General features: G+C 48.8%; 7 protein-coding genes across 7 annotated transcripts; 4 read left to right on the top strand and 3 right to left on the bottom strand.

The window, feature by feature from the left end:
• Positions 1-3,033: 3,033 nt before the first annotated feature.
• On the bottom strand, positions 3,034-3,553 carry Pdw03_0476 (Tryptophan synthase; the record flags this gene model as incomplete). Its single annotated transcript, XM_066099614.1, has 3 exons — positions 3,034-3,107; positions 3,156-3,335; positions 3,418-3,553. The coding sequence occupies 3 exons, from the start codon at positions 3,551-3,553 to the stop codon at positions 3,034-3,036; spliced, it is 390 nt and encodes a 129-aa protein (XP_065957341.1).
• Positions 3,554-3,838: 285 nt separating this feature from the next.
• Positions 3,839-4,988, bottom strand: Pdw03_0477 (Major facilitator superfamily domain, general substrate transporter; the record flags this gene model as incomplete). Its single annotated transcript, XM_066099615.1, has 9 exons — positions 3,839-3,884; positions 3,933-3,975; positions 4,043-4,065; positions 4,121-4,329; positions 4,405-4,509; positions 4,570-4,611; positions 4,678-4,682; positions 4,886-4,907; positions 4,980-4,988. The coding sequence occupies 9 exons, from the start codon at positions 4,986-4,988 to the stop codon at positions 3,839-3,841; spliced, it is 504 nt and encodes a 167-aa protein (XP_065957342.1).
• A 614-nt stretch (positions 4,989-5,602) lies between these two features.
• Positions 5,603-7,296, top strand: Pdw03_0478 (Major facilitator superfamily domain, general substrate transporter; the record flags this gene model as incomplete). Its single annotated transcript, XM_066099616.1, has 7 exons — positions 5,603-6,100; positions 6,152-6,212; positions 6,260-6,486; positions 6,552-6,948; positions 7,003-7,042; positions 7,103-7,134; positions 7,187-7,296. 7 exons carry the CDS (start codon positions 5,603-5,605, stop codon positions 7,294-7,296), a joined length of 1,365 nt encoding a protein of 454 aa, XP_065957343.1.
• Positions 7,297-7,705: 409 nt separating this feature from the next.
• On the top strand, positions 7,706-10,015 carry Pdw03_0479 (Zn(2)-C6 fungal-type DNA-binding domain; the record flags this gene model as incomplete). Its single annotated transcript, XM_066099617.1, has 6 exons — positions 7,706-7,782; positions 7,840-7,968; positions 8,060-8,149; positions 8,205-8,766; positions 8,823-9,758; positions 9,857-10,015. 6 exons carry the CDS (start codon positions 7,706-7,708, stop codon positions 10,013-10,015), a joined length of 1,953 nt encoding a protein of 650 aa, XP_065957344.1.
• Positions 10,016-10,692: 677 nt separating this feature from the next.
• Positions 10,693-13,038, bottom strand: Pdw03_0480 (Fungal transcriptional regulatory protein, N-terminal; the record flags this gene model as incomplete). The annotated part of the gene is made up of 3 exons (XM_014675061.2): positions 10,693-11,776; positions 11,851-12,687; positions 12,740-13,038. 3 exons carry the CDS (start codon positions 13,036-13,038, stop codon positions 10,693-10,695), a joined length of 2,220 nt encoding a protein of 739 aa, XP_014530547.2.
• Positions 13,039-16,276: 3,238 nt separating this feature from the next.
• Positions 16,277-21,796, top strand: Pdw03_0481 (Vacuolar membrane-associated protein iml1; the record flags this gene model as incomplete). Its single annotated transcript, XM_014675062.1, has 1 exon — positions 16,277-21,796. The coding sequence occupies one exon, from the start codon at positions 16,277-16,279 to the stop codon at positions 21,794-21,796; it is 5,520 nt and encodes a 1,839-aa protein (XP_014530548.1).
• A 630-nt stretch (positions 21,797-22,426) lies between these two features.
• Pdw03_0482 (Sugar hydrolase, putative) lies at positions 22,427-25,036 on the top strand (the record flags this gene model as incomplete). Its single annotated transcript, XM_014675063.1, has 6 exons — positions 22,427-22,459; positions 22,530-22,644; positions 22,700-22,763; positions 22,831-23,486; positions 23,552-23,829; positions 23,900-25,036. 6 exons carry the CDS (start codon positions 22,427-22,429, stop codon positions 25,034-25,036), a joined length of 2,283 nt encoding a protein of 760 aa, XP_014530549.1.
• Between the last annotated feature and the right edge of the window lie 230 nt (positions 25,037-25,266).

Genomic DNA, 25,266 nt, shown 5'->3' on the forward strand with positions numbered 1-25,266 from the left:
ATTCTTCATTGAGGTTCTTATTGGCATAGAGTTGAATCATTTGTAAAGGTCCCTGCTGTAGCCTTCATTGAGCAAATCCCGACGGATATTGGAATTTAGTCGCCGCCGTGCGTGGACTGTGGTCATTTTTGGACTTTTATGCCGTTCATCGGGTATTCCCCGACCTGCGGCTAAATGTTTCTCGGGCCGAAGGGGAACATATGTCAGATGGCTTTTCTGGTCAACATCTTTCACGCAGGTGTAATCTCTCAAGAGCCGAGGTATGGTGTAGATGTAAGGAAGGGGGATGTAATTTGCGGTAAATCCAATTCAGCGGTGAGATGGAAGCAATGCTTGCTGGCGGATTTGATATTTTTGGGATATTTCACGGTTGACAACCCATTCATCTGCTTGCTCAGCCTCCCCCATCCCCCGGGGATCTGGAGGATACCTTTGGCGGCATTCTTTGGAACGACTCGGATTTGCATCAGCCGTCACCAGATTCGGGGGTTTCCCGGATATGAGCCAGAATAAACCGAATGGCTCGGGCTGATGATCCGATCGCTTCCACCATCAAGTGCCACATCGAAACAGGCAAGATCGGGTTCCATCACCTCTCCGGCAATCTCGAATCTCGACCATCTCTTCACTTTTCTAGTGTGTGACTACTAACCTAGACGCATCTTGTTTCGGATAGGCTGATGATCAAACTGCAACAAGGATAGCCTGCCGCGTGATGCGGTATTGGGATCGGTTTCGGGGAGACTTTGGATAGTCTTTTCGGATATTTTTCTAGATCCAACATCTTCTGCCGACCTTCTTAGTTTCAGAGAGACACGGTCAAAAGAGACGGACACCCCTGAAGATCTTGAAGTCTTCCGAGCCAGGGGCGGCTACGACGGTGGGGCTGTGGATAAAGAGGGAGAGGGAAAGGGTGGCAAGTATCTCGAGGGCTAACAAGGAAAGGGATCGTGATCTGGATTAGAGCCAAATTGGTGGTACTGGATGGGTCAAAATAGACGCCCAAGTCTCTGGAAGAGTTCTCTGAAGATGGTCAGATTGGAGAGGGAGCTTGATCATTTGCACACAATGATTCGACGCTATGATTCCATCCATCAGGAGAAGTAGGATGGTTATGTTCTAATTGCTCTGTCTTCTTTTTAACCGACGATTCTCAGCGTAGATAGCCGGTTGTCCCCCCAAAGATCCTAGGCGTTGACCGTCTCTACGGTAGCCGATAGGGTGAAGGCCAAAACATGACATCCAATCATTCATAAATCCTAACTCGATCTCTTTACAACTACCCGGCATGTGCACCGCGCTCCTCGAGCTTCTTTCTATATCTACTGTTCGGTGCATTGTAATGTGGACAAACTACCGTCAACCCATCATCGTCTGAACGAAGAGCCCCTGGATCTTGAATGGTGTTTTCAACTCGGCTTAGCCCCTTCCCCAAGTGAGACTGATTACCGGCTCACACCCTAGAGTGCCCCTCAGGTGCTTAAGCTACATTAAGAACTAGCTGTAGTAATCGTAAGGGGGCTTAGTACAGCCGAGGACGGGATGCCCTGGTAATCGAACGGGATGCTCTGAACCGAAAATGCCTCTGGGTGTCACACATATTCTTTTACTCACCCGAGGGTAAAACGATGCAGCAAATTGGGTGTTTGAGAAGGCCAGTGCCTGATGAGGGGAGTTTATTTCGGAACCAATCCCCACCGAAAGCTCGGTGTCTGTACTTAGTTTAACATCTTCAAGATCAAGTTTGAAGTGATACATACCTTACCTGCAGGCCTGCTTTGTCCGAAAAAGGGTCAGGGAAGATTTGAGGACGATTTACAAGGAATGACACTGGAAGGGTCTTGAGGCACTTAGGGTCAACGAATAGATAACTCGTCGAGCCAACGGCCTTGCATGACTGATTCGACCATCGTTAGCCAATGAGTGCTTATGCAGGCATAAGGCGCGCTTCTTCCACTCAAGAGGTCTATTGAATTTCCCCAATCCCCCGGACGGGGGAAGAAAATGATCTTACTGTCGGCTGTGATACTCGGCACCGGTTACAGGATTAGTTTGACTGTCACAGGGTACCTCTAGTCTCTCTGCAGTTCTCATACTTCGGATCGGTGCAGTCAAGGTAGAGCATACAATAGCCGGACCGGCTTGGACTGTAAATCTCAAAAGACTTCACAATTTAGAACGAGGTTCCTGCTCCTATTCAATCCAATCGAAACTATTAGATCTCAACATCAACTCTAAGAGTAGACAAAAGAGGAGCAACAGTCTCCACATCCTTATCCCCCCCCCATCCACGCAGGCAAAGAACACGATCTCGGTCAGGTCCCAGCTCCTTTGCAACACGCACAGTTCCAGCAACAGTTCCAGCAACAGTTCCAGCAACAGTTCCAGCAACAGTATGCGAACTCTCCAGTGCAGCCAGAACCCCCTCAAGGTGGCTGAGCAACGAAAAAGCCATTAAGACCTCCGCGTCATTTGCTCCACCAAAAGCAACCCGACCGGACTCCTTCCAACTCGCCCACACAGGTCCAACACCAGGATAATCAAGTCCAGCAGAGACATAGTGCGTCTGGTTAGCATCCCCGCCTTCATCCCAAGACAAAAAAAAAAAAAAACTTCGCAAGCCGTGCACCACACCAACAGACTCATGACCCAGCGAAGCAGAGTACTGCTCCTCTATTAAACGACCACCACTTGCCTCAACACCAACAAGAGCAACAAATGAACCACCCAAGAAGGAAAAAAAAACACTAGCAGCATTAGACTCACCACCAACACAAGCAACAACCGCATCGGGAAGTCTACCAGCATTCATCGCGCGAAACTGATTTCGAGTCTCCGGGCCAATGACAGTCTGGAACGTGCGAACAATGGTCGGATACGGATGCGGACCAAACGCCGAGCCGACAGCAACCGGGAAAGAGTTCCAAGTGCAAGCATTCACACGATCGATCAAATATCCCACATGTCCATACGGCTCCTCATGGGCTCCGCTAACTCTCACATGAGATATGAGATACAATGCAAACAAACGAGTCAGCGATCTTGCAAATCATCCCCGTATGAGCGTTCGGGGTGGAAGAGGAAATGAGAGAGGAATGTACGATAGTCTGGGATCTTAGCTGAATACAGATTCTCCTCTCCGTAGGGATACTCACGCACAACCTTGTAACCTGCCAGCGGCACCGGGACAGCCAGACCTGGTTTACGGGCTGACTTGACCGTCTGCTGGATGTAGGAGACTTGAACACCATTCGCGAGGGCCTTAGCATTGGCCTGCTGGATGGTTGGGCTTTCGGTCCCAGGATCTGTGAAAGGAATGCCAAGTTTGATGATGTCTGGTCAGAGGTTCTGATAAGTTGATTTTAACTCCAGCATGATGCAGGTCTCACGAAAGAGACCGGAGTGAACAACACATACCTGCACCCCCGGCTTGCATGGACAGCATCATACCCGGTGTCTCGCTAACGGCCGGATAGCCAGCCGTCACATATGGGATCCAGGTAGCGTGGTTTTTGGCCTTATCTTTTGCCAAGGCTTCGTGGATGGCCTCCATATTGTGGTAGGCTAAGACGACAAGAATGCTATCCTGTAGAGGTGGTGATGCTGTCGCACTGTCACAATGCAGTGGAGAGAAGAGATGGAAGAGGAAAAGAGAGGCGAGAAAGGACTTACCCTATCTGAGATTGCAGTCTTAGCTTCTCCCTTTGAAGTCCTGTTGGGGACATTGCTGTCTGATGTCTGCTTGTTTGCTCCCCATGTTTTCTCTTCCGGCTAGCTAGATATTCACTCTCTATAGTCATTCAAGAGAATTTCTCTTCAAGGCTTCGCATAATGATTGTCACAGGGTGCATTCCGATCTGGAAGGGGGTAATTCCGATTTTAGCCTATTCGATCAATGTCAGATTGAACTTAGTTCTCGTGGTATATGGCACCTTAGCATAACGTCTCTTTTCAGGTAGTCGGTAAGACAACCCGCTGGAAGAAGAAAGTAGCGAATCTGTTAGCTAAAACTCCACCTAAAACATCCGGGTTCCTTTCGAACCATTCACGATCGAATTCAGTTTCCTCGAGGAAACAGAAATACCAGATAAGCGCGAGCCCCAGAAAACCGACCGTTCACCAGAACTCAACAGGGAAAAACGAGTGCGCAGAAACGAAATTTGAGACCGTCGGACCGGCAACCTTTCCAAGCAAAGATGCCATATGTAGAGCAGTAAAAGCACGGCCACGCTGATTCAAGAAGAACAGACCAGGCATGATGCAAGGGCCAAGCATTGTAGGAACGGCACCGAAGAAACCGACAAAGAGCCGGGAGATCACGTATGCGCTCTAGTCGCCAGAATCGGCTATGAGTGCGCCGTAGATATGGCATATTCAAGTGAATAGCACACATCAGAAGATCACCGGGCTGCGACCGAGCATATGAGACATTGGGGCGAAGAGGAGCGGACCCGCTGCCATGCCCGCTAGGGCGGCTGAGTTCTTGAGGGGAATTTTAGATGAATGATACTGCATTTCATAACCGCTTAGAATTTTTCAGTCTTGTTTGCAAGGTAGTTATAAGCTTACCGCATAGGACTGCTCCAACTCCATCTTGTTGGATAGGTTTTCCTGATCAGCCAGGTTGAGCTGCCCCGTTAAAGACACAATGGCGCTAGAGAAAAATGCAAGACATACCACGGCTAGTATTACAGAGTTGCGATTTATAGGCCAGATCTGGAATGATCCCAATCACTTCCTTCTCAGGGATACTTTTTTAACGTTCTTCTTGCTGTACCCGAGGGTCCCGGAGGTGGATATTAGATTGGGGGACCAAGACAAGGTGAGCTGCATGGTGATTTTCCACTGGGTTTAAAATAGTGAGGGCCGTTCCGACCTTCTGTACTTCTTCGCAGTTCATAGCTGACCTATCTTGCATCGTCAGATCGTGTGTAATAACCAGGTACCTCTCCTAGGAGCTGGGATATGTCTTTCCCTACCCATGGCATTGACCCCCCCTTTTTCAGCCCTACGACACAAGATATCTTGTCGGGCTAGATGGAAAGCCTTAATTTTGCCAAGCTCTTCGCCGATCTCTTTGTGTGGGGAATTTGGTGCGTGGTATAGAAGCCTAGAAAGAGAATTGTTCCTAACGATGAATCTGTGTGGTGTCGAATCGGTTCTAAAATGGACAGCAAATCAACAACCGCCTGATATTTCAGGTGTCCAAGCCAGAAGTTAACTAACTAACTAACTAACTAACTAACTAACTAGTTAACTAGCTCCTGAACTTCAACGTCACACGGCGATCATTGACGTTGTCCCTGTTATCCTGTTCTCCTCGATTTGCTTGAGGTGACTCACATCTTCACATGAAAAATGAAGTAGTCGGCCATCCAGGCCGATCGCCCCATGCGATCCACATTGGCGTAAAAGGCTCCACGCGAAAAAAGGCTTCGGCGATAGCTTCAACATGCCGAGGGGTCTTTCAGTACAAAACTGTCCACTGAATCCTGTTAGATTCATTTCTGTGTACATCCTTTAACTACTTTTGACAAGATTAAATCATCAATGAACCGTTTACATCGACACCATACTATCTAATCCCCCTCAACACCCTGTCATGGAATCCAGACCAGATCTCGAGTCCCAAAAGCCCACTCCGCAGATCGATTCTTTTCACGACTCAGAATCAGAAGATGAACAGGCCCTGAAACCCCAATCCTCAAACGCCTATGGCATTCCAATATGGCGCAAATGCCTCATCCTCTTTGTTGTTAGCTGGATGACCCTGGCTGTAACATTCTCCAGTACTTCACTACTACCCGCAACCCCAGAGATCGCTACCGAGTTTTCTACTACATCGGAAATTCTCAATATCACTAATGCCGGTGTACTTATTGCCATGGGCTTCTCGTCGTTTATTTGGGGTCCCATTACAAACCTATTCGGGCGTCGCAATGCCTATAATACAGCTATCCTTGTGCTTTGTGCATGCTCGGCCGGTACCGCCGCGGCGATCAATTTACGCATGTTTATTGCAATGCGCATTTTGGGGGGCTTTACAGGTACCTTCTTCATGGTCGCTGGGCAAACTATTCTTGCGGATATCTTTGAACCGGTGGGTCGGGTTGATTCCGAGTGTTTTCGGGTTATTGATAGAAGTTGATAGACTGTACGTGGAACGGCTATCGGTTGCTTTATGGTTGGATCTGTCAGTGGGCCTGCAATTGGTATGTTTAAACTATCACTGCCTGCGTGTCGCTAATTTTATAGATAGGACCCTGCATAGGTGGCATAGTCGTCACATTTGCTCAATGGCGCATTATCTACTGGCTGCAATTCACGATGACTTTACTCGGCCTCTTGTGGTCTCTTCTTTTTGTACCAAGTATCCAAGAAAAGAACCGGGACTCCAACGAACCTCTAAAGCTTTGCACTCTGATAGGCATGTTCAATCCCATGCACATCTTCCGTCAATTTGTGTATCCCAATATTTTTCTTGCAGTAAGCATTATCTGCTAGTGCTAAGAATTAATTGCCTTGTCCAGTGACTGACCCCCAAAAACTAGTGTCTCACGTGTGGCCTCCTTTCTACATTCCAATACGCACTTCTCACATCAGCCCGCTCAATCTTCAATCCCCGTTTCAACTTGACGTCTCCTCTCGTCAGCGGCCTATTCTACCTCTCCCCTGGAATAGGCTTTCTGATCGGTAGTGTCGTTGGCGGCAAGTTGTCCGACCATACGGCGAAGAAATGGATTATCAACCGAAACGGGGTGCGCCTGCCTCAAGACCGTCTAAACAGTGGTATCGCCACTCTTTTGGGAGTTCTCCCAGTTGCAACCTTGATTTATTGCTGGACTTTGCAGGAAGAAGTGGGTGGGATGGTTGTTCCAATTATCGCGGCTTTCTTTGCGGGCGTAGGGCTTCTGGGTGCTTTCAACGGGTTGAATACCTATTCGGCTGGTGAGTATTGTCTATTTGAACCATGGTCCAGCTTTCTAACTGTCTAGCTTGCAGAGGTTATGCCACATGTTCGTTCGGAGGTCATCAGCGCAAAGTACGTGGTACAGTATATCTTTGCTGCCGCAGCGACGGCAGTTGTTGAGCCGGTAATTAGTACTATCGGGGTGGGATGGACATTTACAATCTGTGAGCTTTTGCAATGGGATTCTGATTGAAGCATAACTAACCATTTGTTCAGGTGTTTTCTTCGCTATAACAGGTGGCTTCCTTGTGCTTGCCATCACCAAATGGGGGATTGATATGCAGCGATGGTCTGAAAGGAAGTTTAGCCTCGATGTGAAGTCTTGACTAGAACGAAATGACGCCTTTTGCCTCATTACTATTCCTTCATTTGCATACTAGGCGATATGAAATGCCTGCATAATAGATTGATTTAATACGGATTGCTAGATACAGACCCAAAGATTTCGGGACATTTGATACAAAAGCTTTAGCCATATAGAGATTCCGAAAAGAGACCATAGCAAAAGGATCATGCGAAACTTTTCGTACCTATTTATGTTTACAATTTATTAGTTATGCTCGTCTGGGTAGAATTTAAAAGTTAGGCCTTGAAGGATGCTGCAATCGATTTGTCATCGGCCTAATCCCAAAATTGCCGAATGCTCGGGAAAGGCCTTTTCTAATCCCCGGCCGCATCTTACGATTTTCCATATTTTGCACAACCTGAAAAGCCTGAAAATAAGGGAATTTTCAGATGGCTCGAAAAAGAAGTGCTCTTACAAAAGAGCAAGAGCAGGAAAGTCGGGAGTCCCAAAGACGAAAATTTGTCGCGTGCGTATTCCACCAGATACACTGAAGCCACCGAGCACTGACGTACGATATCAACAGCTGTCAAAGATGCCACTCGCATAAAATCAAATGTTCTGGAGATCGACCGTGTAGCAAATGCCGCACGGTAGGGCTTGCTGAGGAATGCGCCTATACTATTCGGGATCGCCAGGTGAAAGTTAGCGAGAAGTATGCGAGGAGACCAATATTAGACCAAGCCTGGAAATGCTAGTCTACTAAACGTACCAGACCAGAAGCTAAACCCGTCTTCTTCAATTAGCTATTTAGATCAGATTCTCGCGGAGAATCAGCGGCTCAAGGAACGGTCAACCACCTCGGCTCAAGTTGCCGAGACCGACCCGTCACAGAGGTAGACATCCCTTGACCTTCTGATGCGACCCGCCACATGCTGAGATATTCAACAGACCCCTTTCCAGAACAGTAGATGCCCCGGATGGAACAGGTATTCAAAATCCATTGATCGGAGATCGAGCCTGGTTCTACCGGTATGATCCCTCTTCGCCACCCATCTACATCGGCGAGGCGGCATGTTCAGCGTTCGCAACACGGTTTCGGCGTTTCTTGTCGGGAAATTATGCAATGCCACATATTCCCCGAACACAGTATGAGCACGAAGAGACGATCGCCGCAGCGAACGAAGCCGATATCCAGTGGCCGAGTCTCCACCATGCTCGGCTGTTAGTTCGGATAGCTATCCACCAGATAGGACATCTGTACCATCTCATGATGCGCAAGTCGACTTTGGATAAACTGGAAGAGATCTATCAGACACAGGACTTTGACTGCCCCGCAAACAAGTGTAAATTCTTTGCCCTGTTCGCCTTTGGCCAGGCGTATTCAATCCGATCTGAGCCCAATTCTGGCTCCAGAGTACCAGGCACGTCTTACTTTGCTCGATCCATGGGCTTGGTCCAGATCTTACCGGAGAGAACCAGTGTGGCGCACTTGGAAACCCTGCTATTATTGGTATCTCGCTCAGCATGCACCATTGTTTGACCCTAGAGTGCTTACGATTTCCCCAGTCTCTTTTTTCATACTATCTCAACCGGCGTCATTCCGCCTACGTGTTGATCGGCAACGCCATGCGGATGGGGTTGACCATCGGCTTGAACCACAATATCCTAGAATCACAGGTCATCGACCCAGTAGAACGCCAACACCGCATCCAAATATGGTGGACAATCTACATCTTTGACCGGATGTGGGGTTCTAAAATGGGTCTCCCAATGCAAATCCTCGATGAAGATATCCACGTCGACATGCCGTCAACCATCTCCCCCCGCTGGCGTCATGAAGAAGAACTCTCCGACTCAGAATATATGACCGCCAACATCAAGCTGGCACGCATAGTCGGCGAGACAATCACCAAACTGTACAGCCGTCGAAAGTACCAGGAGACCTTCCTCCAACGCGTCCAAAAACTCCTCAAGGCTTTGAAACACTGGGTAGAAACTCTCCCCGAATCCCTCAAACTGAACATGGAAGACCTGGAATCGAGCAAGAAACCCGTTGTCTCCCTCCACTTGGCTTTCAATCAATGTGTGATCCTAACCACGCGCCCAACGCTACTGCATCTCCTTATGACACTAAGCAAAAAAACAACATCCCGCCCCAATACCGCCAATAATACCAGTGGGACCGGGACTGAAAGCGAGAGCCAAGAGGTATCCGTTTCCCAGCCCGTCCTTACCCTAAGCGAAGCATGCATCCACGCAGCGCGGCACTCCCATTCCATGATCTTGACACGGTGGATCAACGGGTCCATGCCGACGTTCGGCTATTTCCACGCTCACTACCTCTTTTCCTCGGCGTTGATCTTGGCAATGTCCAGCTTTGTTCCGATCGGTAATCCAACTGACATGACAGGATTCGACTCCGCGCTGGATCTGCTGCGCTCCATGACCGAGAATGGGAATTTGGCGGCAGCGGAATTCTATCACAACCTCGAGCAGGTGAAGGTTTGTTTAGTTGCGCACCGGGGAGTGAGGCGGGGCGAGGGGAGTGCTGGTATGGCCGATGGTGGACGAGTGACTCCTAACAACAACGCTCATGCTAGTGGCAATATCCTTTCTGGCGCTGGTGCGCTCGCTTTATCCGGGCCATCGCCGGGCTTAGTAGCAGCTACTACTCCTTTTTTGAACACCTTGCCCCTGAACCCACCCACATCGGTATCAGCATCTATGCCCCTAGCGCCTTTGATACCCACCACACATGATATCCTTGCTTCTGCCACCACCCGGCCTGTTCACAGCCATGGTATCGATGCATACACTTATCCTTTGAGGGAGACCGTCGGCGGGTACACGACCGAAATGACGTTTCTAGAGCCGACCATGCAAGATTTCCTGGCGCAGTCAGATATGGACCTTGGGCTGCTGCATCCTGTTGATACGTTCTTCAACGAGGCGGAGAATATATATACGTGTCATGAGTTTTGACCGGGTTGGCCGGGGAAAATGGAATACTGATCATGATATGCTTGTTCTAGATCTATTTGTTCCTGCCAGAGTTGAGATGGCAAGTAACTCAACGCTCTAATACCTACGTGGTATTCAGGTCAAAATACTCACTCTATCCTGTGCAAACCGAGAAATATTCTTGTAAGCAAATGAAAGACACAATCCTATGACGACGTAGAATAGTTAAAAACAGTCTTGCGAAAACCGTTGATGAAAATAAACCGAAATCATAACCGAGACATCAGGAAAAAAATAAAAAAAAAATACAGCAGGATGAGGAGGGACGCGTGATGGACTGGCAAATTGCGTGGTATGGGTCGTTCAAGCCAGCAGAAAAAAAGCAAATGCACCGCTGAAGATCACTTTCCCCCAATCAAGCCATGATATAGATCAAATTTCCAATATTTCATCAGAGATATTGAAGAATGCGTGTCTAGAGTTCGGTGTTCTCACAAATCCCAAATTTCGAACCATGTCGTGAAAGAAGGTCCATGCAGACAAGCCAGGCTCGCTGCGAAGAAAGGTCTTTGGTCGATATATCTTTCAACCAGCGAGTTGCTTTGTTGATTTTCTTACTGATATCAACAGCCTTGGCCGTACCTGTATGAGTGCGAGTGAGCAGCTCGGTGAGGAGAATGGTAGTCGACTGTATGATGTTGTGCAGGATACACCACCACGGAGCGACACCATACAGCCAAGTAAAGTCCGGCTCCTCGGGTAACAGGTCGAGCATCTGACCTGCCATCTGAACGCACAAGCTTGCCATCTGGTCACACACCGTTCCCGGTGAGCTTGCCTCAGACGGTTGAAAGGAACAGCGGATACAGGGCTGCAATATTATCAGTTTTGTGGCGTAGAATCGGAAAGCAAGACTAGTACGCTGCCGTGGAAATTGTTGATTTGTGTCTAGCTTTGTGAAATCAAATTGGATCGGAAGACGAGAAAACCAGTTGTCTGCATGGTTGTTTAGCGTGCAAACCGCAATTTCGATATCGTGCCATGATTGTCGCCTTGCTTTAGGAGCATACAGAGTGTTAATAGCCTCCCGCGAGAGATGAGCTAGGTCCACTGCGTATAGAAAGTACAGAGAGGAGTTCGGTGTCATATTCTCTGGCCCAACCTGAATGGCCCTTTCTTTTTGTTTTCCCTTGCCCGACTCATACTGCTCCGGTGTTCCTAGAGTCTTACTCTCTTTTTGTACAGCCGGCGTGGTATCGAAAATCAAAGGGGAGAAATAGGCATTTCGAGTCCGTTGTTCGGTTATCATTTGCACAACACGCTTGTCCCAGAAAGTTTCCTCTGCAAAAGGCAAAGGAAAGGGCGTAGAGCAAAATATGTCCCCCGTGCCAGGTGGACGGCCTGTCATCTCACAAAGCACAATACCCAACATAAATAGTGCCCACCAGACGCGATAGCGAAGTTCTTTTGATAAGTGGGTGATGCTCTCACTCTCGACTCGAATGTTTAGACCCATGGTTACCGCCGATCGAATTGCAATCCCAATTATTCTCCATGACCTAGATGAACATGCCCCACGAATTAGGTATGAATCGCGCAGTAATAGACAAGGATGGAAAGTGAAATGACCAACCTGTTCACTTGGCCAACCGACAGGAGGTAAAAAGCAGCCAAGCCCTCCACCTGTGCCTGCTGTAAGTCGGGATGATGTAACAACACACTACCTACATCCAGTTTCCACGCCCGTGCAAAATAAGTCTGATGGTCGTCGCAGTTTGGTTGGGGCTGATCGACGAGGAAGGAATGTCTGGCCGCAATGGCAAACACTAGGTTTAGCACTATAATCCATCGTTTCCCAGGTCGCACGTTCGGATTCGCATAGAAGGATCGGTACTGGTTCAGAAATATTGCCTTTCCAATAATCGGAAAAGTAGGGTGAACGACGTGAAAGTAGGTGTCAACGAGCCTGTTAGCAATTTGCTGTGGAGGCCGGCGTGCGAGGTCGATGTCTTCCAGAAACAAGATTTCCGAGTCATCTTGGAAGTAGTTCACAGAGGAGATTGAAGGGCGTTCGTGGGTCTCTTTGATTCCATTCGAACTGTGATAATCAAGGTCGCGTTTGAGTCTGTACAACCATGCCATCTCCGAATGTTCACCCACAAATCCTGTCGCCTGTACTTTCTCATCACGATCAAAATCCTCTTCGGTGTAGTCTACCACCCCCGAGGGAGTAGATATAGGACTAGCATCTGCACTGGACGAGATTACTGATGGGTTGATGTGGTCTGGGGGGTTGGTGAATAAAGCAGGGATAGGAGTTGGGGGAATGCCTTTGGTGAGCGGAGTACGTGCATTGAGCTCCCTCAGCGTTTGATCGACCTGTTGGGCCAAAGAGGCATCGAGCTTGGGATAAAGGCCGCGAAACAAAGCGTCAAATGTTTCAACCTGGGTGGTGAGATCATTCAGCCGCCTATCACCCGTCAGAGAAAAAGGACTAATACTGGGCGAAAAAGATTACCAACTTCACCATCTTCTCCCTTTTCCGATCGCCATACGAGCACAGGACGCTGGCATCCAGACACCGATGACAGGCTGGGCGATGGCCACTACATTTGGCCTTTTGTTCACGGCAATTTTCACAGGCTCGACTGACTCGACCACTGCTAGCCCAACCACTAGATTGTGCATTCCGGGGGATAGCCACCTTCGCATTCACGCGGTCGCCGTTGAATGAAGGATAATCACGGATATCACGGCTATCGTGGGGGTGAACAGTTTCGGGATTGAACTCGAAGGGAGATGGTTGCGGGTATCTAGGCATGGCCACACTGGAAGAGCAGAGGAAAAATAATCCCCCCCCCCCCCCCCCTTTTGAACAATAGAGCCAAGAAAAAGATAATAATTACAAAGTAGTTGATGCCCCCCTCCCTCCCTACGGTGGGTATTCACAAGTTGGTTTTCGACCGAAATCGGGCTCTCTGGTATGGTGGAGGTCAATGTCGGTCCGCCACGAAGAGCACTAAAACCAATAAGCGCTTCGCTTTGCAATTTTGATTGTATATTTGACCACGTGAGAATGGACACTTTAAACAATTCCATACTGTGAAATGGATGTGCTGTATCGTACGAACATTGGCGTGTGTGGCCTGTGCAAGCCCTTCTCGAGGTTTTCCTTGTGTTTGACGTATCCACAATATCCATAGCCATAGTTAGATGAAGCCTGCTCTGTGATAAGCTGGAAGACTAGTGTTCTCCCTGTACTAGCAATGTGAAGTTGGACGTTCCGAATTGGATCGCTTTCTTTCGGTCCGAGAATCCGGTATTGCAATTATCGACGATAGCGTGGCATTCAAAACGCCATCCTCGTTCGAGGACTCGGGAGGATACCTCAGAAATCCTTCTCATGACGCAAAGTTGTTTTGGTGATCAGAATTAGAGACCATATGCAGTCAGATTGTCCCTAGAGGTTCCTGTCCATTCAAGGCTCTTGGAAAAGTGTGCACCGGAAAAACTGAAGCTTTGCAAAGAGGCCTATCTGCATCAAACGTGGATATATTTCCTTTCAATCACACAACCTTCTTGCCCTTCGGGCTTACCTCGGTCTGGGTGGGTCGACACTCGTTCATCATTAAAACGGAAGACCCGCTGATGTCGGCACGCTCACCTGTACCCCAGAAGCCAGCAAGACAATAAACCTTCACAGCCGCATTGATTGAAGTGATTTTTTCTTCGATTTCCCGGTTTCTGTTTCTTGTACCCCACGAGTAGATGGGCCGTGTTTGATTGCGTGATCAGCTATGGTGATCTGCGGGGCATTTTGAGAACCACAAGTCTGCAATGAGCTTTAAACCAGCCAAGACAGATGACACGACAAGAATGATATCCCCGGTCTTTGACCTCAGTAGTGGAATTCTGGGAAGGAGTGCCGTTATATGACCGTGATGTGACCAGTGATGTGACCAGTGATGTGAAGTAATGGGGTTCACGCCCCACTGCAAGCAGTGTTCAAACGTGGTGAATGTGACTGAGCCATGCAGTTTTGCCACTAGGCCATGGGAGTGACCCCAAGCCCCGAGGCGTATTGGAAGTATGGACGAGTCTGCGATCTTGATATCTTGATTCACAACGATTGACCTGTGGGTGTGCCACCTGGTTACATCACACTGAGAGGGCTTAGTTGCAGTGCACCAAGTTTAAAAAAAAACGGTTGTCATCAGTAACGACATCAAAACAGAATGGAAAAAAGGATCTATGCTTGTTTGTGAAATACCTGACGATTAATCCTGCTTGCTGTGCAATTTTAGTTAATTTTGAGGCGCTCAACTTTGGTCTCCAGGGATTCACCTAGGCACTATCAATGTGGCAATGAACCAGTGTATGAACTGATTCTCAGCGATCAACTTGGGCCCTTGAGTATAAAATGTCCTCACCACATTCTCAGCGGATGCTAGCAGTCATAATTCCGACTCTGTAAAGGTGCTTTAGAATGGGAGGATAGGGATAGAGTCGGGAGCAATGCGCCCGTTCCTCTTGTAATTTTCTGTTAGTGCAATACGTGCGAATATATCAAATTTCCTTCAGCGCAATTCCTCTCGGGAAATCCCAGAGATAAATTGAACCAAAAAAACCCTCCAACGCTCTGTAATGGGGGTAGCAAAGAGGTTCGAATTGGGTGGAGACGATTAACAAAGACTTCGGTGCAACCCGGAAATCAACTCCGAATGGGCATCGCACCAATTAGGGTCCTATCAAATGGAACAAGCTTCTCCGCGCTTGAGATTTGGGGCAAAAATTCGAATTTTCGAAAGCCTGTCAAGGAAATAAATGGTGCCATGAAAGAAAATGCTGTGAATCGTGGACATCAAAGCCATATCGTTGGGTTTCATGACCAATTTCACCTTACACCAGAAGAAAGATCACTATTTCTTTTTGACATCCATTCCGAAGACCGAAAAATAGATTGGGAGCTTGAATTTTTGCTCTTTTTGGTTAAGCTAGTCACCAGTTGGGCATTGATTTGGCACTCCACCTTCGCTATGAGGCTCTCGTGCGCATGCATATGTGATTTCAACATCAATGGCTTGGCTTGTGATACGATTGCCGGTTCCAAAAGGCCATCGTAATATAAATGTCTGGAATCAATGGCTTCAAGGCCTAACCCCCCCCTAAACTCAAAACCGGGTGCCGTGCGTAATGCAAGCCTGCTTTGCTCCTTATGTCTGCTACTGTGTACTATTAACCATATATGATGCTCGCCACCAATTAATTTCGTCTGATTCTGTCACTTCTGTCTAGACAATCGCACCTAGGCATACACTAGGCCGAAATCTTATACTATGATGCTGACCCTGCAAGGCAAGATATCAGCGAAAGGGGAAGAGAGTTATACTGGAGGAGACGAGCTCCCCAGACTATCTGCGAACATCCTAGATAGACACCCATCTCAACATATAGTTGATTATGTCAAGTTGCTCAAGGCAAAAGCTGTCGATAGACAAGAAGAAATGAAAAAAATCTGGAAAGGCCATCGGTAGGAGATGTTCTCTTGATTGACTTCTCAAGGGAAGTACACCTGAGAGACAATCTGCCTGCCGTAGCGCGAGCTACAAAATCGGGGTCATTAATTCGCGCCTACATTGTCCAGAAAATACATACCGGCATATCGGTTGGAACAGATCATGTATCCATATTTGCTTTGTATGCAAGGCTGGCTCGAGAAACCTGCGCTTGAGGAGGGCTAGAACTAGTTTCCCCCGGAATTTAACCATCTTCGTTGTCGTTTCCGATGGATTCTCTTGATAGCAAATGATTTATAGTCCATTAATTCAGTTGATTCGATTTGTATGATACCTGGATTTCAACGGTGCTATTGCATAATTGCGCCATGCAACACAAGTTGAGGTTTATAGCTCGCCTCAGGCAGAAATATCATGTGACTATCTCAATTCACGTGGCCGTGCTATCTCCCTTTTGCACAAGCTATCTCTTGCAAGAACTCATGGACACATTCTGATATTTGAATCAAGTTATTGCAAATGCAAACATAAAGGCACACAGAAATGTCTTTGCGCGGGCCCATGCGGCGGTCGCACCTGAGGCAAGTGAGCGCGGCGAGCTTGGAGAGCAGCTCCACCCACTCACTGGAGGCTTCGAACTGTGACCACGACCACGACCACGACCACGACCAAGCCACAGATGATCGGACTGTCAGGTTGTCCTCAGCAAGCTGGGTACAGCACCAGTGTGCGCTGTGGGTGCACGATGAGACGTTCTCACGGGAAGAGATTTTATTGAATCCATCGGCTTTTGGCGAAACCGAAGTCCAAGTTGGGGATGTTGTCGAGATCCTACCCATGCGGGGATCTGGCGATTCTTGCTATTCTACCCTAAAGCCCGAGGGAGCTTCTAAAGCTGTTCGCGAGACTCATGCCGAACTCAACTCGGCCTCTCAAGCGGATAGCACCTCCAAATTCAAGACTCCTCTGCAGAGCCGTTGTTTATTCGTGGTAAAAGCCTTACCACCAGAAACTAAGGCTCGAAATCCCCAATTAGAAATTTCAGTGACAAACAACATTGCCAACATCTTTGGTTTCAAGAACCGAACGCAAGTTCGATTATCAATTGTGGACCGAGACCAATGTGCAGCGTCACATGTCGACATCGCTTTTCGTGATCAATACATGGTCCGATCGGACATGTGGAGACTAGTCATGTCGGAGTTATCGGATAAAATAATATACAAAGGACAAAAGATTATGTTTATGGGGAGCATCAAAGCTACTGTCAAGAACATCTTTATCCGAGAGAAGAAGTGCCTCTCGGGATATTTCTCGCCACAGACAATCCCCATTTTCCGAAGCGAGTCCGCGAAATATGTTCTATTCATCCAAATGTCGAAAGAAATGTGGGACTTTGACTCGGAGGGGACTGGTGACATCCTCTTCAGCCGGGTTATCAACGGTTTCCTACCAGAGCTCTTCAAGAGATGGGCCAATTCAGACGCAAAGCATTTGGTGACCATTGTGCTGTTCACTCGAGTCGAATATGATAAGCCCACCAGTTCAAGCCAGCCTAATCTCAGCGCTGGGAATTTGAACAACAAATCCCGACCAAAAAAAGGTCCGACTCGAGACTTTTATCGTGTGGTAGTAAATGACATGGCAAGCGGCCATTGGACAACCATTTTAGACGAGTTGAAAAGGGAATTTAGGACCTTTTTGCGAGATGTGTCAATCCTGAAACCGGACGACCTAGACGTTGTATCCGGCAGTGGCATCAAGAGCTCTCACAAACCAAACATGGCCACCATTGCCGGGCACCCAAGTTCAGCTCTACGAGGAAACATCCTAGAGGCCATCCATCTCGCCTCTGCACACCTAGCTTTCGACCATATCGATCGAGACATGGTCCACACTGGCACCTCGATCATTGTTATCACCCCCGGTAGCGGTGTTTTCGAAGTCTCTTATGAATCCTTGGCTTCTACAACAGAAGCCCTTGCGAACCGAGGCATAGCAATTGATTTGGTCTGTTTGAGTCCGATGCCTCTTCATTCTGTGCCACTCTTCAAATACCGGGAGCCAGTGGAGCAACAGTCTGGGAATTTGGGAGGGGCTGGATTCAGCGGAGTCAACAGGGATAAGATGTCTCCTGAGATACACCATTCCCTTTCAAGTGTTGTTAGCAGATCATCATATCTTTCTCCAAGCTCATACTTGTCTGCAATTAGAACGAGGGAACGGGCAACACCTCAAGCCAAAGACTGGAGCTATGGTATCCCTCATTGGCTTGATATATCCTACTGGAACCCTGAAACATACCGAGAGGCCCGCCGAATCTTGAAAAAAGACCCAAATGCACCTATCTCTCTTACCGTCACTCGTCCATCAAAGGCGTTCACGCCACGGGTGCGCATGTATGAGATCCAAATGATGGGAGTCATGGAAAGTGAACAAGCAAACATCACAATTCCCTACCTTACTGAAGGGCGCGGTGGAACAAGACCTCGTGGATCCTGGCCCGGTTACAGTCCAGCTAACAATGCTCCTTCTAAACCCCGTTTCGCGAATCCTTCATCTTTAAAGGGACAACTTAGTGACAGTCTTCGCCCGGGATCATTTGTTCATAGCGCAGCAGAGCAAAATGAACTGCAAACTCGAGATGCGCAGAGTTCACGCAAGGCAGTGATGTCATGGATGGACCAATATGATGAAAACCTTTTTGCTATCTCTCCGAAACGACTCAAGGCTACGAAACCGCCCAAGGCAAAGCGACCCAGTGAATCAGAAGTCCAGGCTGCTGGGGGCGGAGTGCATGAACGGCTATCTGCCCGCTCCATCACGCGCCTCCGCCATCACGAAACGAATCCAGCAGACGAGAATGATTCTTTGCACTCTGGACCTCGAAGAATTGACTCAAACATGGCTACTCCAAGAAGCCCAAGCACGGGCAAGAATATCTCCCCCACAAAACCAGCGTTGAAAAAGACGCCGGCGCCAATAGCTTCACGAATTTCTCGGACGATTAGCTTTGCGCTCCGAGGCTTGCTCGCAACCCCACCGAGAGCCATGGCAAGCACGGGGGTCAATATAGAGCATGCCAGTGCTATGCCCATGACAAACCAAAGAACCCATGCCGGGTCAATTTCTGACGCCAGGAGCGTCACTTCCTTGAGCCCGTCAGAAACAGCATCGACTGCATCAGTCTTCGATGTATTCTCGCCATCTTCAACGCCCGTGAAGTCTTCTCAGACTCCTGCTAAGCCGATTTCCATCAAAATGCCCTCCAAAAACCCATCAAAGGAATCCGAACCGCCAGAGCAAGCAGGCCCTCATGGATCATTTTTGGTGAAAGCCCCAGTGAATGACGCTGGTCGGGACTACGGTGAAGATCATCCGAAAAGTCATAAAATCGAAATCACTCTCAATAATAGCCCGCGCGAATTACAAGTGCGGAACTCTCCGAGTAAAGCTCTGTCTCCATGGGTCCGATCTGTCAACCCATGCAATACCCCTAAAGACGTGCTGCGCGATACTAGTTGGTTTGGCCGTTGGCAACATGCGTATCCTCGCCCTCCACATGTGGCTGTGGTAAAGTGGAAGAGTTTAAAGTCTCCCGCGGTGCTTCCTTTGACGACGGAAGAATTCCCCACAGCCAGTGTGCTTGCTTCAGAATATCTACAGACACCATATCGTGTCTTCCCAAATGAAGACTCCGAAGGCATTGAAGCACCAAAGACCCGTGGGGTACTTTTACGAGAAATGATCTCGCTGCGGCTTTCTCATGGTTTCCAAATCATTGTTGGAAAGCATGTGGCCGACGTATCTGCGCAGCCCGCCCTTGAATCGCTAAACGTCTTCGATTTCCGAGGTCTAGAGCGCGATGGGCTCACTATATTTCTCTCCAAGGGCAACACAATCCACCGACTTGTCTGCATCCAAGGGGGAGAAGTTGAAGTGACCCGTTTTACGCATCAAAACTCTGCATTGATGACTTCTCCAAAGAAGCCCACCCTTACTCTCTATCAACCTGCGATGAAAACAATACTAAGCGCCGAATATGAAGTGAAGGATGTCAAGCTTGATCCAACCTCTCAAGAGTACAACTGGAACTATGCCGATAATTATGTGGCTGGTCATCGAGATTATCTCCAAAACCCGGCACAGCAGCTGCACTTCTGGCGAGTCCGTTATGTCTTGATTCCGCTTCAACTTCATGCCAATTCTCGTCGAAATTTGCAGGTTTCCCATGATGACACCGAGGAAGAAGTTCATTTGCTGGGGATCAGCCATTTGACCCATATCTGGCAACGGTACAAATACGTGTCACCGGAGGAAAAGCTTTTTGAGACATCAAATCCCAAGCGAGACCAGAATCCTTTGAACATCATGTATCAAACACGCAATCCATCGGAGATCGTTACAGCAGAGCTGGACCGGTTGCTACTCACAGACCCAGGGCTCGACAACGCCCCTGCTCAGCTCTTGCCCGAGTCAGAACTGTTGGACAGATCCAGCATCAGTCTTATGACGTTGGCGCAAATCATCCAGGGGGAAAAGGGAGTCCGGATGATGGACCGGCGATGGCATTGGAGGTTACACTACAACTGCTTCATCGGGTTTGAATTTACAACCTGGCTGTTGCAAAACATACGTGATATCGATACTCGTGAACAAGCAGTCAAGTTCGGTAACGAGTTGATCGATCATGGCTTGTTCCAACACGTTGAGAAGAGACACAATTTCCGCGATGGCAACTATTTCTATCAAGTCTGTGCTGATTACCGTGTCACTCGTCCAGAGTCTCGAGGAAGCTGGTTCCCTCAGCTTAGACCAGACAAATCAATGCCGTCGACACCCGCCATCGGGACCGCCAAAGACTCTCCTGCCAGCCTCAAAGCTAGATCGGATAGCATCGACGAGCGTATGCCACAGACTCCTAACACTCCCTCCAAGGCGAAGAACAAGGTCGCCATCATGCTGTCCAAATCCATGAAATTCGACGTTGATCCGCGTAAGCGGTCGAATCGGCCGGAAGTCATTGACCTTCACTGGGATCGACTACATAACCCCGAAAATTGCTTCCATGTCGAGCTCAGCTGGATGAGCACGACCCCCAAGTTGGTTGAAGACACCGTGCTTTCTTGGGCATCGACTGCCGACAAATTCGGGCTGAAATTGGTACAGGTGCCGATCGCCGAAGCTTGTGCTATCAGCAAGACGCAGCCATTCCGGAAACCCTACGAGATCAAACTCCAGGTCCCACCACCCAAAGGACCACTGCACACAGTGTTCAACAATGCATCATTTGCGCAACCTGGTCCACCGGATCGCCTCTACTACCAGAAGGCTATTTTGCGGAGGTTTGATTTTGTACTAGACTTCGAAGCCTCCTCTGCATTCCCAGCAGACGTTGAAGTTTACTACTCCTGGGGAAAGCCCGATTACATTTACCCGCAATTTATCCACCGAACGGGAAGCCTCCTCGCACAGATCACGGACGAAGGCCATTTCCTCCTCCTCGCGAATCGGCTTGTGAGTACCCGCGCCACCACGAGTCGAGACGCCGGCCGATTCGAGAATCACAATCGGTCCGATTTCCGAGGCCGTGCCCCGAACCACGATGGAATTGACCGTGTCTCACCCCGGCTATCTCCAATAACCCGGCCCGTTCATGATACTGGCAGTATCGGCAGCCCACTTACCCCATCCGGATCAGCAAGCATCGACTTGGCAAACCTGTACCGCGCTCCGGAAAACATTCTTAACGCCCTGGCCGAGTTCTGCGGCGATGCAGCACAACTAGAGCAGTTCTACTTGGAGTCACATGCTCGTCCATCCTCCACGAAGGTGGAGTCGACTACCACAAACGTCGTAATGGATGCATCGATCCCGTCACTCGAGCTTCCTGCCAGCTTAGTCGGTCATCATATCTCACCGCCGCCAGGATTGCCATCCCGGATCACCCATGAGTCGCGCGAGGGACTCATGTCACCGGAAGTTACACGAGCCAGGGCTCGAAGGGACAGTCTCAGCTACAATGCAAGCCCTAGGAGTGGCAGCTTACGACCCTTGATCTAAATATTCGATGATACCCATTTGATGCTCTGATTATTTTGTACCCAAGTGAAATGCGACACTAGCTATGTTCTTGTATTTTTGGAAGCAAAAATGGCTGTGAAAAGAACCATTTGATTTAAAAAACGACGTCCGCGTATTTCCGTACAGATTTGACAAATTCCGATCTTGACTTAGGGGGAATGAAAACCTATCCAGCATCCTGTCTTTATCTGAACATTGCCCCAAGACTGAAACAAGCCATGCATTTTAGCCTGATATCAACCATTCAGCCGACATTTTAACTATGAGCCCTGGTTGGTTGGGATCGCCAAACCTCAGAGGTTTTACACCCCGCCTTATGTGCTACCCCGAGCTACAGCAAATAGCGGAGCAACGACGCTATTCAGAATCTGGCCATTGCGGACGACATGCCGTGTCAAATAAAGTAAGTCTATCTTCTCCCACGGCGTCTCGGCGTAAGACAAAAAGAGCTTGACTGCCCTCTCTGTCATTCACTTTCTTCTTTTTGTCTTCTTTTTCATATTCTATTCAAAGCTAAAAGATAGCCGCCAGGTATCTCTGGGGTAGCTTGTAAAGAACTAATCCCAAGGACGAGGGTCTCAATTGAGATTTCCTGCCTTTTCTCTCAAGATGAAGTTCACCGAGGGGATGTGGTGCCTGCAGGTAACTTTACTCGCTTGTCGTTAATGTAGTTGGCATAGGATGAATATTGATACGCAATCGGATCATATAGGACGGCGTCAACATCGAGTGGATGAGCAACGTGGAACGATTTTCAATTGAAGACGACTCCGTCAATCTGCTGTTGAATAAGTTCCAAGCCCACCGAGGACACACCCTCAACTCGCGTGCGTTTTCAATCCCCCTAGGTACAAAAATCCAGAAGCTAACAATAGTATACAGCAACTGTCTCCATGCGGATAACCTCGCCAGTGGAGGGAGTCATTGGTGTGAAGCTTGTCCACTGGTAAGTACCTCAAGGGTTTAACCCAAGGCTCCAAATGTTGGTATTAGCAACCACTGACAGCATGCAGGGCGGGCCAAAATGACAACGGCCCTCACTACCACCTGAACAAGACCACCGGACACACTAAGATTCAGCACGACGACGCTGCAAAGACACTCAACTATACTAGCGGGTCACTCAATCTGGCTTTGAAAACCTCCGCCAACGAACTGGCCCTGGAATTCCAGTCCCCAGCCGGCAAGAAACTGACCGGCCAATCGTTTCGCTCTATCGGATACGTGCGCGATCAGCGCACTGAGAAGCATCGCTATGAGGACGGTATTTACGCCGAACGCCAGGGATATATGCTCGCAGGGCTTGACCTTGGCGTTGGCGAAAAGGTCTACGGTCTTGGAGAGCGGTTCGGGCCTCTGGTCAAGAACGGACAGACTGTCGATATCTGGAACGAGGATGGTGGTACCTCGTCTGAATTGGCTTACAAGAATATCCCCTTCTATATCAGCTCTAAGGGATATGGTGTTTTCGTCAATCACCCTGGTAAGGTTAGTCTGGAGGTGCAGTCTGAGCGCACTACTCGTGTCAATATCTCTGTTCCTGGCGAGGAAATTGAATACTTTGTTGTGTATGGAGCTACGCCAAAGAATATCCTGAATCGGTATACTGCTTTGACTGGCCGGCCGGCCTTGGTTCCGTCATGGAGTTACAACCTCTGGCTTACCACGAGTGAGTTCAGGGATACCGTTTTGCTCTAGAATACTGGATGAAAGAAGCTGATATTTTTGACAAAGGTTTCACGACCAAATACGACGAAGAGACTGTCACTGGATTCCTCGATGGGTTCCGTGACCGCGATATTCCATTGGGCGTCTTCCACTTCGATTGCTTCTGGATGAAGTCCTATCAGTGGTGCGACTTCGACTTCGACTCAGATATGTTCCCAGATGCCTTGGGATATCTCAAGCGTCTCAAAGAGCGCGGTCTCCGCATTAGTGTCTGGATCAACCCGTACATCGCCCAGGCATCGCCACTATTTGAAGAGGGCAAGGAGAACGGATACTTCATAAAGGTATGTTCCTGTTCCGAGACCGTGACACACAAAATGACATCAGACGAAAACAATCCCTAACAATTCACAGCGCACCGATGGCTCAGTATGGCAGTGGGATATGTGGCAAGCCGGCATGGCAGTCGTTGATTTCACAAACCCCGCTGCCAGCAAGTGGTACAACTCGCACTTGGAGCGACTAGCGGAAATGGGCGTCGACAGCTTCAAGACCGACTTCGCCGAGCGCATCCCGGTCAAGGGCGTCCAATACTACAACGGTGCCGACCCGGAGCGCATGCATAACTACTACGCTCTCCTCTACAACAAGACCGTGTATGAGACACTTAGCAACCGCGTCGGACGCAACCAGGGTCTCCTCTTCGCGCGCAGTTCCGCACCAGGTGGACAGGCGTACCCGGTTCACTGGGGCGGCGATTGCGAGAGCACATTCGAAGCTATGGCTGAATCGCTGCGCGGCGGACTGAGTCTGATGCTGTCTGGATATATCTTCTGGGCGTCTGATATCGGTGGCTTCGAAGGTACGCCGCCGGCGGCGCTGTACAAGCGGTGGGTGCAGTTTGGTCTGCTGTCTACGCACTCGCGTCTGCACGGATCGTCTTCGTTCCGTGTGCCTTGGATCTATGGCGAGGATTGCTCTGATGTGCTACGGGACTGTGTTAAGCGCAAGATCTTGCTTACTCCGTATATTCTGCAGGAGGCGTTTAAGGGCCATGGAACCGGCACGCCGCTTATGAGGCCGCTTTTCTTAGAGTTCCCCGAGGATCTCAACACATATGCTATTGATACGCAGTACATGTTTGGGCCGAATTTGCTAGTTGCACCGGTGTTTACGGAGCAGGGTGAGGTTACTTTCTATGTGCCTCATTCCCCTGATGATGAGGCTGGGAAATGGATCTCGTGGTTTGATCATTCCAAGTCTTATGAGTCTGGTCGCTGGTACACGGAGACTCACGACTTTGATACCATGCCACTTTTGATCCGTCCTGGTTCTGTTACTGTCACCAATCCGATGATCAAGGCCCCTGAGGATGACGCCTTGGAGGGAATTGAGTTGCTGGTTAATGGGCGCCTGCGGGCTGAGACTACAGTCGAAGTTGTCAACCCGGCTCAGTCAGACGAGATCTTGAAGGCTGTCCGAATTTCTCCTATTGAAGATGGAAAGGTTCAAGCAAATGGTCACAGTGTGAAATTGGTTTATGTTGCCTAGATTCGAATTCAACAGAAAGTGAGATTCATGGAACTTGTGTCATTTGCATCAAATTGGTCAAGAGTCATATTAAAAATGTAGGGGAAGAGCCCCACAAGGAGAACTGAACTTCAGTATGAAGTGGGTGGGTATCATATTCAAAACATGTCGCCATGCAAAAGGCAAAGCTGGAAAAAAAAAAAAAAAAAGAAAATCAAAGAAGAGAAGAGAAGGGTCATCAACAACTCAAA

Source organism: Penicillium digitatum, chromosome 4, assembly GCF_016767815.1.
Source record: "Penicillium digitatum chromosome 4, complete sequence".
In the NCBI taxonomy this organism is placed as follows: domain Eukaryota; kingdom Fungi; phylum Ascomycota; class Eurotiomycetes; order Eurotiales; family Aspergillaceae; genus Penicillium; species Penicillium digitatum.